Raw genomic sequence first — 15,433 nt, 5'->3', positions numbered from 1 at the left:
TTATGCAAATATTAACTAACATTTGTTTGATTTTCCAATCGACAGATTACACAACAGTAAGTAGACATGTTTTGCTTTTCTTAATCTTAAAAAACATCCAGTCAGCCCGTGTCAGTATTCACGTGATGTGAGCAAATACTGGTTGCAGCCATCCAAGATGCAAAAAGGTTCAACAATTTGTTTTCCATCTTCACGTCACTGATGATTTTCTCTCGTTCTTCCTGTGAAGGCAAAACACACACACACACACTCACTCACACACACATGCCCTGAATAGTCCCTGCCCAGGTAGAAGTCTATCTTTATGTCTTTATGTCTCTCTACACCATTAATCTTTAAATGAACTGCCGCCCCACGTCACGTCTCTCATTAGACCACAAAAGACTTCTGTACGTGTGTGTCCATAAGGTTATCAGTGCAGCTCTTTCTAATCAAAGCGATGAGTTTGTCGTATAATCTCATTTGACCTCTGACCTCTGCTGTTTTATCGCAGAAACACATCAGCCCCTCAGGCTTTCACTCGTTCCCTCTGTTCGATATTGCTGTCCATTGTGTTAACTTGCACTTTTATTACCGCTGCTGAGGTGGTTCTGTTTTCATCTGTGTTTGTCTGTGAGGCCACGTTCACACTGCAAGCCCTTGTGCTGAATTCTGATTTATCGATCAAATTTTGGGGATTTGGCAGTTCGCAATATTTCTTAAAGTTACCATTATGTGTCCAGACTCATTCGTCTTAGTGGCTCTGACCTTCTCTGGTCGACAGGCTTCCTCTCTGGAGTCTGGGGCAACTACCTGGGGCAACTTGACACATTAGGTCACAGTGCAGCCGATGAGACAGAGGTAACTGTGTGGTTCTCTTGAGCTTAGTGACCATAGGCAGAATACAAACATTTTGGCGAAGAAACAAGCCCTTTGTGTTCTGGAAATATTAATTTCATTTCATTGAAAAAATCATAGTTATGTACATTACATCTGAGTGTTAAATGCACACAGAGGAAACTGGGGCAAAAGGCAAAAAAAGCCGATCTAGTGCAGTCACCGAGCATGAACATAGTTATTAGAACATTTTATTCTTGGCTAGAGGAAGTCTGTGTGTCAACAGAACGAACTGAATGTTTGACATTGATTAAGTAAATTAATTTTAATGAACAAGAGCGGCTTTGCCCCCTGGATATGATTCTGTAGAAGATCTTCTATGTTACCAGTTGTTTTATCTAGAATCTGTAAAGCTTTATTTCATAAAGGTAGAAAAAATAAAACTGGCCAGAATTACACATTAATAGATGAGTCACAGTTAAACGAACAAAGTTATTTGAATTTGCAGAGTGAGCATACCAAGCTTTTAGTTTCCAAAATCATTGTGAAACCTACATATACTTGCAGCTTAACATCCTTTGTTACATGTAAGAGTGCAATAATGAATTGGAAGTGCTTAGAGGGACATATATCAAAAGCTTTTACATTCTAGGCTGAAGAAGGCTGATAAAGCTTCAGAAACTTAAATCAGGAGAAATATGAGCAGCAAAGCAAACAGGTCAGAGGTCAGAACTCTTTGGCAGAAGCACAGACAAAAGTGCTTTGTAAAGAAATAAAAGGGCCTGGGAGAGAAAACCACACAAGTTGTCTTTTTCTTTTGTGCCGAAAGTTAAAGTCACTGATGGAGTGGATATTTCTTTGTGTTCAGTAGAATCAGACTCCCACAGCGGACCACTCTCCTCCTGGACATCGTGTCCGAAGTCTCTTCTGTCATTTTGAGTAGTGGGCAAACGGAGACCCTTCGTTGACTTTGCCCTGGAGGGATGAAACAAACAGCAAATGGGTTTGAGAGAAAGAAACAAAGAATTCAAACAACCTGCATCCAACATGCAGTAACGTCATAATCTTATGAACTGATCCAAACTTAAATGTGACTCGGTGAAGCTTGAAGATGTTTTTAATTTTGTTTGATAGCATCTTTTATCTGTATCATGTGGTTCCAGCTCAGTGTAACAGCTTAATTCGCGGCTGTCAGTCTTCACACAAACCAAAATGAATTAATATCAGGGTCTGAGAGAAGCTGCTGTCACCTCTAAAAATTAAGTGTCGACAGCTTTCAAATGTTAATTGGTTGAATATTAAAAAGTGGGGACGAGTTTGCTTTTCTCAAGAGGCTCCACAGGCAAAATTAAATATTGCTCTAAAACCCCAAATTTGAGTTCTTAGGACACAACTCTTTATTTGTTTTTCCTCTGAAATGGATCCGTATATTTTCATCCTACTCCTTCCTCAGAGAAAATTATTAAGTTGAGTCTGCTCTTAATAAAATAGCTCACAAAGACACAAAGATGATTCCCGCGTCAACCCTCTTTTAACCCACCAACTAACGGTCCTGTTCTATACTCAGTTCAAGCCCGTGCTCCAAATCCCTTCTCATCTTGCAAATCACCACCTCTGTCACTCATTAAACCTGAAAGTTATCTTTTTATCATCCTCAGCTCACTTTGCAAAATCAGCTGTTTTTGTGCTTGGACCCACGTTTTGCACGAGTGAGCTGCAGCGTACGTCAGAACGCTCTAAGCTCTGTTCGCACCCAAACGTCTTTACAGATTCTTACTGTAATAAAGGTTAATTGGCAGTTCGTCACAGTAGTCATATTCTATTGAATGTTTTCATTGCACTCCAAAATCAGATATGGGGCTTTTCACGCAGCCTCAGTAACACTTTAACTTAAAACCTGTGACCACTACAGGATGCAGCATCTGGATTCCTGCTGACACGCTGTTGGAGTGCTAATGATAAGCTTGCATTTCTCAAGGATGTGCATCACCTTGCACTCTCCTGTTTGTGACACTTTTCGTCAGCCTTGCTGTTTGCGTAATTAAAAAAAAAAATGAATAGAGAGCAGCAAACCACCGTGTTCACTGCTGAGGGGAAAAGGAAGAAATGACACACGGCAGGAGGAAGCATGATAAATGTTAAAGCTCACACACGATTAGGGTTCACAGTTCAAAACCCTGTGGAGCCCGACACTCTGCTGCAGCAGGACGTTATTCAAGCACCCTGCTGTTCCCTCCTGCTGATAGATGCAGAGATAGCTGCACAGGAACTCGCTGTATTTGTGTCACATCATTGTTTTCCTGTGGTTTCTTTTCGGTTCTTGCTTTAATGCAATTTGTTTGTTAGCTTACTTCGTCATTTGAGGTTGATTTGTGCATGCTTCCTCTCCATGTGGTCGGCTGAGGTGGTTAAATTCATGGGAAGTGTTGAGAGTTTTAAAGTCACCATGCTAGCAACTTTTGTAACATATGCACAGTGGGGGTTTGAGCATGTTAACAAGCTGATGTTTAGCAGTATCATTTGTTGCCATGTTTGTAACTTTATTAGCGTGTTAGCATGCGATCATTAACACCATAGCAGGTACTGTGGCTGATTGGAGTGTCATGATCCTAAACTGTGTATAAAGGTGGACGACAAATCTCCCACTATCCAAGGAGTGAAAGGAAAGTATGTTGTATATAAAATGAAATGGTTAAAAGTCAGATAAAAAAAAAATCTGTTAAAATATCATGTCCTATTTTCCAACTCACCATGGGCACATCTTCAAGCCTCTCAAAATTGTTTCTTGATGATGGGGAGCATTTCACGGCAGCAACCACCAGCACGAGGACGAGGACGATACAGAAGATGCAGATGATGGCGACGAGGCCGGGGTTCGATGCAAAGCCATCTCCCTTCTCGGGATAAAGAGCTGAGGGAGACAAAGACAAAAGTTTACCTTCTGCTTCGACATTTCCATAAACAGAACTTTGTTTATTGCTTTATTATGAGAGACGGTTGGTTAGACTTCAACTGAACAGCTGTTTTTTTTACAGGAGAGGGACTCCTATGAAGACAGTGGCCGTTCCGATTGGGGGACTTGTTGATTAATGAACCACTACACTCACAGGCCGAAGTTAATGTGTTGCCACCATGTGTTGGGATCACATGTCACTGTGAAACTCCCAGTTCTAAATTGTGGCCCATTAGCTGGAATGCTATTGGTGCTGGCTACGTGGCAGAGGTGAGTGCAGCTGCAGGTCAATAGTCAATAGTTCTCTAAAACGGCGTTTATGGTTTCACAACAGCTTTCGAAAAACGGTTTAAGGCCAACTGCTTTCTTCAAGGGCACAAGAGACAACAAGAAAGCTTCATTTGACCGTGTAGAATTTAGAGTTAAGAAACAGCTGGTTAAAAAACTTTATGTTGCACTGTAAGTTGGTTCATATTTTGACTAACATTAAGGAAATGTGATTGATTTGTCATGTTTTAGACGTGCATATATAATAATAGTATTAATATATATATATATATATATATATATATATATATATAATAAACCCTCATCTCTGATGCCCTCTGACCTGAGCTGGTTGTGTTAACAGTGGTGTTTGCAGTGACGTATGTTGATCCTGATGTTGGTGGGATTGTCGATCCATTGGTGACTGTTTGGTTTGTTACTGGTATCCCTGTGGGTGTCTGGTTGGTTATTGGTATCCTAGTGGATGTCTGGTTGGATGCTGGTGTCCCAGTGGACGTCTGGTTGGTTGGTGGTGTCCCAGTGGACGTCTGGTGGGTTGGTGGTGTCCCAGTGGACGTCTGGTTGGTTGTTGGCATCCCAGTCTGTCGTCTGGTGGTGGTTACCTCAGCCCCACTGGGTGTTTGTGTCGAAGTTGAGGGTGGTGATGACGGCGACGTGTCTGTGGTGACCTGCTGTGATGGGTTGGTGGTGGCTGATGAAACGTCATTTTGTTTTTTTCCCACAGTCAAACTTGTGGGGGCTACAGGACCTGTGGTTGACTGTGGTACCGGCTTTGTTATAGAGGAAGTGGGTGAGTCTGCAAAAGCACAAAATGAAACATTTAGCGAAGACACACAACATTCAGACCTGCTGGAGCTCAGTCCAGTGGCGTGTGTTTGTGGGCTTTGTAAAGAACTAAAAGCAGAGGTGCACTGGATGTGCGTATGTGCAGGAGGTGACTGACAGTCCACCTCCACTTCCGATTAGCTTCAGCTGATGACACAGTATCCAGATACTAAATAACACACTTGGATTCACACCGGGTTTTCCCACTCATGTACCATGCTCAAGACTCCTAAAAATACACGATGCTTGCATTTTCCTAAAAATATTCTTGGAGTGGGCAATCTTTGAAAACCCCAGAGGCAGCAGGGGTGAATGAACAGAGGCTGCACATCCGGCATCACACAGTCCACAAGGAGCCAGTAAGAGTAATCAGCTATCATTAACACATCTGAAATGATTCATTTGTTTTGGGCTATTTTAACTTTATGTCAATTTAAGATATACCAGATGACGTACTTTGGTATTTTGTCTTCCAGGCTGATTCAACACGAGCTCCCATCCAGGGACTGAACACATTATTAATTTATGAACCAGCATTTTTGTTTTACTTTCAACACCGTCTGTTAATATCCTGATTCCCTGATAGATCGTTGAACTCACTTTAAAGGCAACGGCAGACAGGTTCAATATTCTGTCTTTCACCTTCTGATAATCCTAATGTAACTCTCAATACTTTATTGAGTATTGTCTAGAGTATTTATTACTTTGGGCATCTTCATTTTAATGGAATAACTACATGTAAAGTATTTATTTCTGTTGCGTTGCAGTGTTGTTCTTTATTTCAAACCAACGACTTCACACTGTGGTTCACCTCTTTTGGCATGTAGCGGAGCATTGCTTGTGCTCTAGCGCCCCCCATGGGCAGTATAGGCCACAGCAGTTGAGCAGATGTAACTCAAACTGATGATGTGTTTGTGACCTTGAGGAAGAGAGATGTCTTCGTCTGGGATTTAGTTTTTTTATCACAAGAGATATTTTATTTCAGTATTTACATTTAAAGCTATTCTCCACAACAATTTAGAGACAGATAATGAATAAATTAATGTGTAAATTAGTTTATTCCACTTTTATTTATCTGAGAATCAAAGTTAGTTTGCAAATTTCAAGTTATAATCAAACTTTTGATCAACAAATAAATTGCAATGCTTTATTATAGAGTATGACTCACAAGCTACATTAAACGTTATTATAATTTTAATACATAATTCTTTTTGAAAAGCATTATTCTGCATGATGACACTTTGAGTATATTTTGATGTTAATACATTTATATGTTAAGTTCAAATGCAACAACTTAATACACAAATATTCAGTGTTTGAGCTGAAGAAGGGTTTTATCTGCCAGGACGGAGGTTTCAGAAACAGCATCTATCTCTGAGACTTTAAACTCTAGTGAAACGTTGAATTATGTTGACTTGGAAGCAGCAGTTGACGAAACAAGTTTACTAGCATTTACTCTGATATATCATGATATTGATACGATTTGAGGCCCCAGAGCAGCTTTTTATTAGATTTATTAGCATTAGATTTACACATACATACTATTACAAAGTGATATTATCGAGCTCCAGAACCGCTCCTGTACTTACTGGACCTTGGGTTGAGATTATGTCAGCTGTCGTTTCCAGGTCAATAATGAAATTTCTATCTTTTAAGCTGACAGGGCTGAGGGATCCTTAAGAGTTTGAATGGAAAATAAATAAACCATGACAAAAACCCAACGAACTCCATCTGCTGCAGGAGAGCGTGTGGTTCGGTCTAAAGCTCCATCACTGCCTCTAAAAACTGCACCGGCAGATGAGATTGTTTGATCAGCTAATGAAGCTCCTGCCACAGAGTCACAGTTCAGGTTCACATGACACTGTTGACTCTGCAGGGTTTAATAAAGCAGAATCAACAGTTTGTCAGGAAACAATTTAGGTTGACTGGTGACGCAGAGAGGAGTTAGCTTGCATTCTGTGTGTGTGTGTGTGTGTGTGTGTGTGTGTGTGTGTGTGTGTGTGTGTGTGTGTGTGTGTGTGTGTGTGTGTGTGTGTGTGTGTGTGTGTGTGTGTGTGTGTGTGTGTGTGTGTGTGTGTGTGTGTGTGTGTGTGTGTGTGTGTGTAACAAATGCACTCGCTGATCAAATATTTGCAGGTTTCCACCCAGACTGCCCTTTCCATTTGCTTTAACTTCCTCTCATGATTTTACTGATAGCAGCTAAAACACTATTTCACTGGAATCATTTGTAATGAACAAAATGTAGAAACTAATTTTTACTTGTATTCAACACCAACACGTTTTTTATCATATAACATATATTTATGTTAAGTTACTAATGTTTAGATCGAATTCTGTCCTCAAATCCTGTTGAATAATCCGAAATACTAAAGTTTTCCTGCATATTGAGAATAAAACCCTGCCAAACAATGAATCAACCCCAGAAGAACCAGCTGAACGTCCTCTCCCTGTTTCACGTTTGCATTACTTTGCATCTTTACAGCACCTCCACATTCTGCTCAGGCTAAATGCACCAACCACCACGTCAGCTTCGTCAGTTTAAGAGTTTAAAACGTGAAACATTGACTTACCTTCACAGACGGTCACTGCAAACAGGAGCAGCAGTACGGTGAGGTGCATCGCTGCAGGCATGTTGAGAGGAAAGGGCTGCCGATAATAACGACAACATTTAAACAAACACGCACACACACTACATCCTTGACCATAGGATGTGGCTAAGCGCCTGAGGCGGAGTGCCCTGCACGCAGGCTGGCACGTATCAAAGTGTTTCAGACTGCTGAGTCACTGTTTGAATAAAGCACAGTCACTGTTGCTCTTATGTGAGATTTCACTTTCCTCTCCTGCTGCCGACTGAGCTCACCTGCGATGATCAAGCTTATTTCAGGGTAAAAACCTTTAATTTTGTGGTTCTTAAAACTTGTGACTGTTTTACTGGGATGTCTTAGTTTCTGGAGGGCAAGAATATAATTGAATTATTTGATCTGTTACTCACATTATTCAGTTTATTAGCGATATATCAAGAAGATCCAATTCAAAAAGTCTGATGAGAATATAATAACACAAGGTCATAGTCAGTAATTTAAATCATTAAAGAGGCTTATTGGGCAGTTGTCTGAGAAGGGAAACAATAATATTCTATATTATTAACTAAAATAGAAAGCTAGTCATCCTGTTGAATGTAAACAAATAGCAGATTTTTATCTTTTACACTTTGAATTCCTACTTACAATTTTCTCTTATGATTTTCTTTTGAATTTAACTATGTTTAGTGCCAGTGTATAAGACAACCGGTACATTCAAATAAAATAGAACTCCCATGTTCTTCAAAAGGTGAAACTCAAATAGAATTGTATTGAAAAATAAACAAGCTTTGTGTACTGTTACAATTTGTGTCCTTAAGAGTAAAGGGAATGATCACAAAAATCCTCAAGTTCTTGGCTCTAACCTTGTTCCCTTCAGATTGTATTTTGTATACTGCTGTGTAGTGTTCGACACAAGGTGCAACAAGAAAGCCATCACATACTCTGAAAACAGAATTTCTCTTGAATTTATTTTATATTAGGATTTGGTAAATTTCAAGTCACCTCAAATAACTTTTCAAACAATTCTTAATTCGTACGCTAAAGACACAGGAGGCGAATAACAGGTGAAATTTACAGCAAATACATGAAAACAGTAGCAGCATTATAAATGTCAACAAAATTAAACATACACCCACGAAGCACTTTACCAGGAACAGCCACGCAACAAGCCAATCACGTGGCAGCAGCACAATGCATGAAATAATGCAGCTGCCAGTTAAGATAGTTAATGTTCACATCATATATCCCAACCAGGGAAAAAACTACTTGATCTGAGTCGGGCTAGTTTAAGGATTTGTGAATCTGCTGGGTCTCCTGGGATTTTCCAACAAAAGAGTGTTTCTGAGTATATTCGGAAGTCTGAGGGAAAGTTTTACTCTGAACCTGCAGATTTCAGCTCGACTGCTACTGTGTGTTTAATGTCTATTCTGTGTTTGACATGTGTTTCAGTTTGAGAAGCGGTGACAGATGAGGGGGAGACTGATGCCTAATGTCGAAAACATCAACCACCGTGAGCACATCAGTTTTTTAAACATCAACCACAGTGAGCACATCCGTTTTTTTAAACATCAACCACAGTGAGCACATCAGTTTTCTTCAGGGCATAATGTTGATCTTCTGTGTGTGTTGCTGTCACTTAATAGTTTTGGACACAGAAATGTATTTCTCTCTTCCTGTGGAGCATACTTATATCATAATAATTCTTATGCAGCATTATTACTGCTTCTAGCTGCCGTTGCTCAAAGGAATATTGTCGCGCTAGCTGCCAGAGCCGTCCGCCGAAGGTCAAGTATGATTAAAAAAGATTAACAATACAACAATACAAATTCCCCTAATTTCAAAGATTTCCAGCAGCTGCTTTATTTCTAAATAGTGAAAATCATAACCCATAATAATATGTGGGAGGTGGGGGGGGGGGTTCTGTGCTTTCCATGAATGCAATGATTTTTGATGCTTTTAAGCTCTGACACTGGGGTTAATGTAACCCAATAAGTCAACGCATTTCGAATAAATGTTTCAAATATGTATGAATCTTACTTTAAATACAAAAAAACGAATAAACATTTGCTGGTGTCAGTGGCCTCCTGGCTAAAGGTCCAGCACATACAACAGACCCATTTAACAGTGCTGTTACTGTTAGATTTCCTTTAAACATCATTTAACAACCTGCAGCCAAGAAACCAGTTACACAGCTTTATAATGTTCTTCTGTAAGATTTGAGTTCCAGTTTTATGTTATTACACCATCTTCTAAAAGGATACGAGTCAAAACTGGACCAAAACCACCATCTACAGTTTCCAGGTAATTTAGAGGTAATTACAGCCGCCCTCTGACATAACACGGGTATGACAGGATAGGATACGAGACGAATAAACCAAGCTTACAACAAAGAGATGGAGTACATAGTAGCAAGACAGTTCTGGGTTTTGTTCTCTGAAGTTCAAATAGTATCCTATCGGCACTGAAAACCTCTATAGGATCGAATCAATAGAATTTCGTTACAGCGAAAAAGAACTTAATTCAAAAAGAGCTACAGTCACCCAGATAGCAACTCTGTTCTACCGTGATGAGCAGAAAGGATCTCAGAAAACACAAACCTTGAGGTGGATGTGCAGCGGCGTCAGAAGACCATGTTGGGTTCAGAACATAAATCTGAGGGAGAAGTGGCTCAGCAACACAGAGCGTTAAAGACTGGAAAACAAAAACAATTTGCGTCATCTCTCTCTCTCTCTCTGAACAGGTTTCTTTAGCTGCGCAAACTGGTTTAATGAAAAGTTTATTTCAGTGCAAGGCTCCAGTCACCTCATCTGAATCAACAAATTCAGGGTGTGGGAGAATACTTTAGATTCCCAGCATGAACGTACAACAAACAAATGTGCGTAAATGCTTCATGTCAACAATCGCACAAAGGACGGAGGCTTGAATGGAGGCTCGACCTGGAGCTAGGCGTCCTATCAGAGTGCTGCGTGAGTGGATGACAAGTTCTTCACAGACTAAAACTTTCACGACATCATTTCATCACATAAACTGATTGATCATCTGACCCGCCAAAACTAAAAGCTCTTCATGTATAAATTAGCTGTTGGAGATACAAAGTAAAGCACATCATGTTAAAATTAAAGTAATTGGTCATTAGCTGCTCCACATGAATAATGATTATTATTTCATGTCAAAGCAGAAACTTAAAAACAGCATAATAATAAAAAAACAAGAGCAGTTGCTTTGAATTGATTTCGGGCACTTTGAAGCTTTGTGTGTAACAACACAACAAAGATGATACTGGTTTTGGAAACATCTGCTGGATTTGCGAGCTTCCCACTACAACCACCCTCAACAAGTGGGAGTTAGATTTGACTGCAATGGTTTAGGGCAGTGAAAGAGCCATTTCATCCCTGATTGCTACTTTAGGAGTGCACATCATTAGGTCACAAACACATACAAACTGAGCAGAGACACATTTATACTTCAGCAAGTTCAAGTGTTCAAACTCTCCAGCATCCACATCTCCGCTGAGTCCAGACAAACACACGGTCGGTTCAAGGGGAGAAGTGGCGAGTCGGAGGAAAAAGGCCGTCAGAGTCTCCCCAACTGTGGTGCACACAACGCTCACAGCATTTTGCAAAGGAGGAAAAGAAGATTTAACGCACAAAAACAGCCCAAAACCTTCTTTTGACCTTAGAGCGGAGCACGAACATTGTTTCTAAGTCTTCTCCTCAGGAGGTTTGGACGCATCCTGCTGTAAATCCACAGCGCCGCTGTCTGACGTCAGGTGAGTGTGTGGACTGTCATTCTGTCAGCACAACACAAACCAATACACAAATCAATATAGCCCATGATTTTAAAGCTGATTGACGACATATTTGTAGACATTAACAGGCATTTATATTTCCCTTCATGTTTTAAATTCCGTGAAACTTTGCAGAAACCAGGAATTACTAAGCAGAATGACGATGTTCATCTGTTTAGGACAAATAAATGTATCTTAATCTTAATATTAATCTGCTGTGTGGTTGACTTACTCTGTGTTTGAGGTAGGAGAGGTAGGTGTCCCACCCTAACGTGATCACGTTGATATACACGACACGGTATTTGGGTGAGAGGTAATAGAAGTTGATCATCTGAGCGGCAGGCCAGACACACCAGTCCATCTGGCAGCCAGAACAATAGCGATTAGCAACATAGACAAACAGATCACCCAGCACACACACAACTCTGAGAAGAAGAGGGAATCCTGTTCTCTCAGGCACGGGCGTTCCCACTGGTAAACACAGGCTGTTAATGCTTATTGGCTTGTGTTTGTTCCATCAGTCACTTTCAGCTGTCAAGAAACCAAGAATTCAGCTTTTACAAATCTGACTGAGGAGAAGCGGCTGATTTAGAGAAAACCATTGGTAAGACTTCTTTAACTAATTATTTTCCTCAACATGATGACAAATGCAGACATTCTGAGCTTTAAAGATCAAACAATTTACCTGAAAAGTGGATACAAGTGTCTGTAAAATGTAAGAAGTCATTGAGTTCTCTTATGACAGCAAGTGTCAGCCTGCAGGTGGCGCTAGAGCTAATGCTGCTAGTTTGGCTAAATGACCTGATTCGACCTTGGCAGCAGAGCATCAAGAGCTGACAATTTTGAGACATGAGGAAAATAGAAGCAGGGAGATATCAGTTAAATCATTGTTAGTACATTGCTTTATAATAAATACATAAACAGCTCCTAGATTATGATTAAGAGAGTTGCTAATGTTGATTTCCTGTTGATCTCTGAATATTTGTTGGAAGGTAATGCCACCAGTTTCATGGCAAGTAACCAAACTGATTTGACCCTAAAAAGAAAGGGATTGTGGGTAGAACTTGGCAAATTTAACGTCTCATCTCTAAGAACAAAAAAGAAGTTGTGACGGATGAGTGAGTGACAAGGCGAGTGTATGTGCACCGATCTGCAGGTCTGCCCACGACAGGTGTGTATTTACCTTATAAAATTCCCAGAACTTCTCTCTGAACTCCTCCCATCCTTCGGATAAAGTGTGTCCCTCCGTGAGGCCCATACCTGCAGTGAACACAGTAATCGGTCAGATGTGCGTCAGCGCCGCGTTTCATCAAAACTAACTTTAGATAAGGAGAGAAGGAAAACCTGGCTCATATTCCCAGTGGTTATCACCGCCGACCTTTGACCTCCACCTCTGATATTGACAAACGTTGTCTTTGGTTTTACTGCACCCACGTCTTAAAGAACAACCTTTGACTCTTTACACTCTGTCTTACGTCTGTATGTGTGTCATAGACAAACTGATCATGTGCTTGGCGGGTGATTGCTGAGGTGTGTGTATGTGCATTAATGGAGAAAATAGATAAGCTGTTTGGTGCCAATAAACTCTGAAAATCTTCTCACCTAAGAAATACCACAACCCGATTGTTGGTGAGGCGATCAGCTGGTCCACTAGAACCTTCTTGCCAACCGTGTGCATGGCTCTGCCCACGTAGAATCTGTCCAACCAGGAGTACCAGTAGTGCAGCACTGGACCCATGGAGCAGCCCACCACAAACATGGAACCTTTAGAAAATAAATAACAAGGAATAAATTAATAGCAACAAATGGGTCAAGCAAAATGATCAAACTACTATGTTTCATTCTATAGAACAGTATTTGAGAAAAATAGGACAAGAAAGTTTAGACTGTTCACTGAGCAAATGGCGAGGGTGTTATATTGTAGGGATATTGCACAATAAGGTTTTTAATATATATATATTATATATACGGTATCTTTTATATATCAAGGTTTACATTTAGCTGTAACTCTAGTTTTTATCTTAGTTTATTTAAATTTTTTGCACAGGAAAACATTAACATTATGCTTTAAAGATTTCAAATAAAATTGTCAGATTTAAAGAGTAATATCCGGTTGTGCAAAGCAGTTTTTTACTGCCCTGTAGTGTAATCATTACTGCAGGGTGGATGTACTTCTAACCACATCACATGGTGATGTCACAATGTCCTGACGTAGACCTGTGCTTCAATGCAGCAAGTCTTTTCGACTGATGGAACAAACACAAACCACCACTAACAGCCCATGTTTACAGAGATCAAGTATTTTCACAAATACGATGAAGTGCATAAGATGTGAGTTCCTCTGTGTTAGGACTGACTTCCTGTTCTCTTACTCTTGAGCTAATCAATCTCTGGTCTGTGAGCAGTTTGCAGGGTCCACCCTGTGTGTGTTTGGTATAAATAGGTATTTCATGTACAAAGAGAAATATCACCTGTCCTCTTCCAGTCTCTGACTGTTTTTGGCTCTTTGCGGATCTCCCGGCTCTGCTGCAGACTGTCTCCCAGTGACAGCATGATTCCTCCGCTCAGGGTGTTGGTGAGCAGCAGGTACCGGCCCTGGAAGAGCGGCCGCCAGAAGAACTGTATCCGCACCAAAAACTCTTTACCCGCCCGGGGAAGCATGATGTTTGGACCGCGGAGAGAGTCCGGTCATCTGCAAAGAAAGAAACAAGTATTGGTCTGGTGTTCCTAATAAAACGTTTGGTGAGAACACACACAACAGGGAGGGTGTATCTGTCAGAGATATTCAATGATTTGTACAGAAATTCATGGATGATCAGCTTCCAAAGGATACTACACATTCAGCACAGGGGTATAAAAATTAAAGAACAAAAAAGAAATCAGTATAAGAAGTTATTCACAAACACTGGAGTCGAGGTTTAAGATCCATCACCCAGGAAGTCTCAGTACTCACAGGAATAATAAGATGAACCATCTCCGGCTCCAACATTAAACTGATCAACACCAATGAAAGAAAACAACCAATGACTAGTCTGATGTAAGTTTCTGGTAAAGTTACAGTTTATTGATTTTACATAATAACGTTGAATCAGAGTTGAGGTCAAACCTCATTCATTCAAACTTTGGCTTATTTTGTTAGATGGTTTATTTATTTCACACAATCATAACAAGATGTCCATTTACAGTTTAACAGGCTCCTGGGTAAAGTTTAAACACTCGAACCCACACTGAATATTATGTGTTATAACAAAATAAACGTCGTTTTTATGAGCTAAATGTCTGATTCGAATATTGTAGAATATGTCTCTCTCGTCCTGCACCTGCGTGAATGAAGCCTCACGAGTTATTCTCCACTTCACATTCATTCAGCTCTTAAATTATGAAACACTTGAGTTCACTGACCAGCTTCTTGCTCCCGGTGCTAACGTTAGCCGCTAGTTCGCCTTCAGGATGACCGAGCCCGGGGTTAAACGCTGCTCTGCTCAGAATGTGAAGCCGGAAACCACCGGGTTAAACACACGTTTCTTCTACCGGACACAACAAATCCATTCAAACTGGTTTCCACTTTAAAATCCACTCATTCAACTGTTCGGGGATCAGCGTCAACCATGAGACCCCGGGTCGCTACTGGGTAGAAGTCAGCTTCACAATTACTTCAAGATGAGGCTAACTGTGACCTTAACAACAACCAATCGTTTTAACCAGGGATTCACCAGTTTACGACCTTAATCCCAATTTTAACCAGTTACCTCTATAACCACTAATCTGAAGTTTACTCTAACCACAGTTTTCACGAGGTTAACAGCGTCTGAAGGTGAAACAAACTTCACACCAAACCGAATTGGAGAGGATGACACATATCTGAGCGCCATCTGGTGGCGTGGAGGAACAGTTGAAAGAACCTCAGTAAGATCAATATTGTTTTATATCAAGGATTGATATGAACAAACAACCAATACTACTTTTACTAACATATGATATTTATTCATGTCTGTGGTTTCCCTATCCCACCTGACAAGGCACCATTTATAACGAGTTTGAGTTAATGATCTAGTATGGTTATTAAATAGCTTACTTCACAGATCAGCTGTAAAGTTAAATGATAATAACTTGGGTAAAACTGGGTTTCCAGGTTGAGTAAAATCATTGGATAGGATGCTTTGCTTGTCTTTACTTTATTCA

General features: G+C 40.4%; 2 protein-coding genes across 2 annotated transcripts; both read right to left on the bottom strand.

The window, feature by feature from the left end:
• Window positions 1–1,053: 1,053 nt before the first annotated feature.
• On the bottom strand, window positions 1,054–7,652 carry LOC133960400 (protein CIST1-like). Its single transcript, XM_062394962.1, has 4 exons — window positions 7,453–7,652; window positions 4,380–4,853; window positions 3,567–3,727; window positions 1,054–1,791 (listed from the first exon to the last, which is right to left on the bottom strand). Exons 1-4 carry the CDS (start codon window positions 7,511–7,513, stop codon window positions 1,747–1,749), a joined length of 741 nt encoding a protein of 246 aa, XP_062250946.1. The 5' UTR covers window positions 7,514–7,652; the 3' UTR covers window positions 1,054–1,746.
• Window positions 7,653–8,407: 755 nt separating this feature from the next.
• On the bottom strand, window positions 8,408–15,081 carry mpv17l2 (MPV17 mitochondrial inner membrane protein like 2). Its single transcript, XM_062394961.1, has 6 exons — window positions 14,654–15,081; window positions 13,723–13,943; window positions 12,854–13,015; window positions 12,435–12,511; window positions 11,484–11,612; window positions 8,408–11,254 (listed from the first exon to the last, which is right to left on the bottom strand). Exons 2-6 carry the CDS (start codon window positions 13,910–13,912, stop codon window positions 11,165–11,167), a joined length of 648 nt encoding a protein of 215 aa, XP_062250945.1. The 5' UTR covers window positions 13,913–13,943; window positions 14,654–15,081; the 3' UTR covers window positions 8,408–11,164.
• Between the last annotated feature and the right edge of the window lie 352 nt (window positions 15,082–15,433).

The sequence above is a fragment of the Platichthys flesus genome, chromosome 9 (genome assembly GCF_949316205.1).
Source record: "Platichthys flesus chromosome 9, fPlaFle2.1, whole genome shotgun sequence".
In the NCBI taxonomy this organism is placed as follows: Eukaryota; Metazoa; Chordata; class Actinopteri; order Pleuronectiformes; family Pleuronectidae; genus Platichthys; species Platichthys flesus.
Note: the sequence above shows the minus strand (reverse complement) of the source record. Positions and strands in the feature narration are given on the sequence as shown.

Bases quoted from the DNA above. Each gene is read 5' to 3' on its own strand.
- LOC133960400 (XM_062394962.1), bottom strand. From the start codon at position 7,513: ATGCCTGCAGCGATGCACCTCACCGTACTGCTGCTCCTGTTTGCAGTG. The intron at 4,854-7,452 runs GTAAGTCAATGT...GTGCTTTTGCAG, and splicing joins TGCAGTGACCGTCTGTGAAG to ACTCACCCACTTCCTCTATA. The intron at 1,792-3,566 runs GTGAGTTGGAAA...TCATCCCTCCAG, and splicing joins GGCTTGAAGATGTGCCCATG to GGCAAAGTCAACGAAGGGTC.
- mpv17l2 (XM_062394961.1), bottom strand. From the start codon at position 13,912: ATGCTTCCCCGGGCGGGTAAAGAGTTTTTGGTGCGGATACAGTTCTTC. The intron at 13,016-13,722 runs GTGATATTTCTC...TATTTTCTAAAG, and splicing joins CAGAGACTGGAAGAGGACAG to GTTCCATGTTTGTGGTGGGC. The intron at 12,512-12,853 runs GTGAGAAGATTT...TGTTCACTGCAG, and splicing joins CGGGTTGTGGTATTTCTTAG to GTATGGGCCTCACGGAGGGA.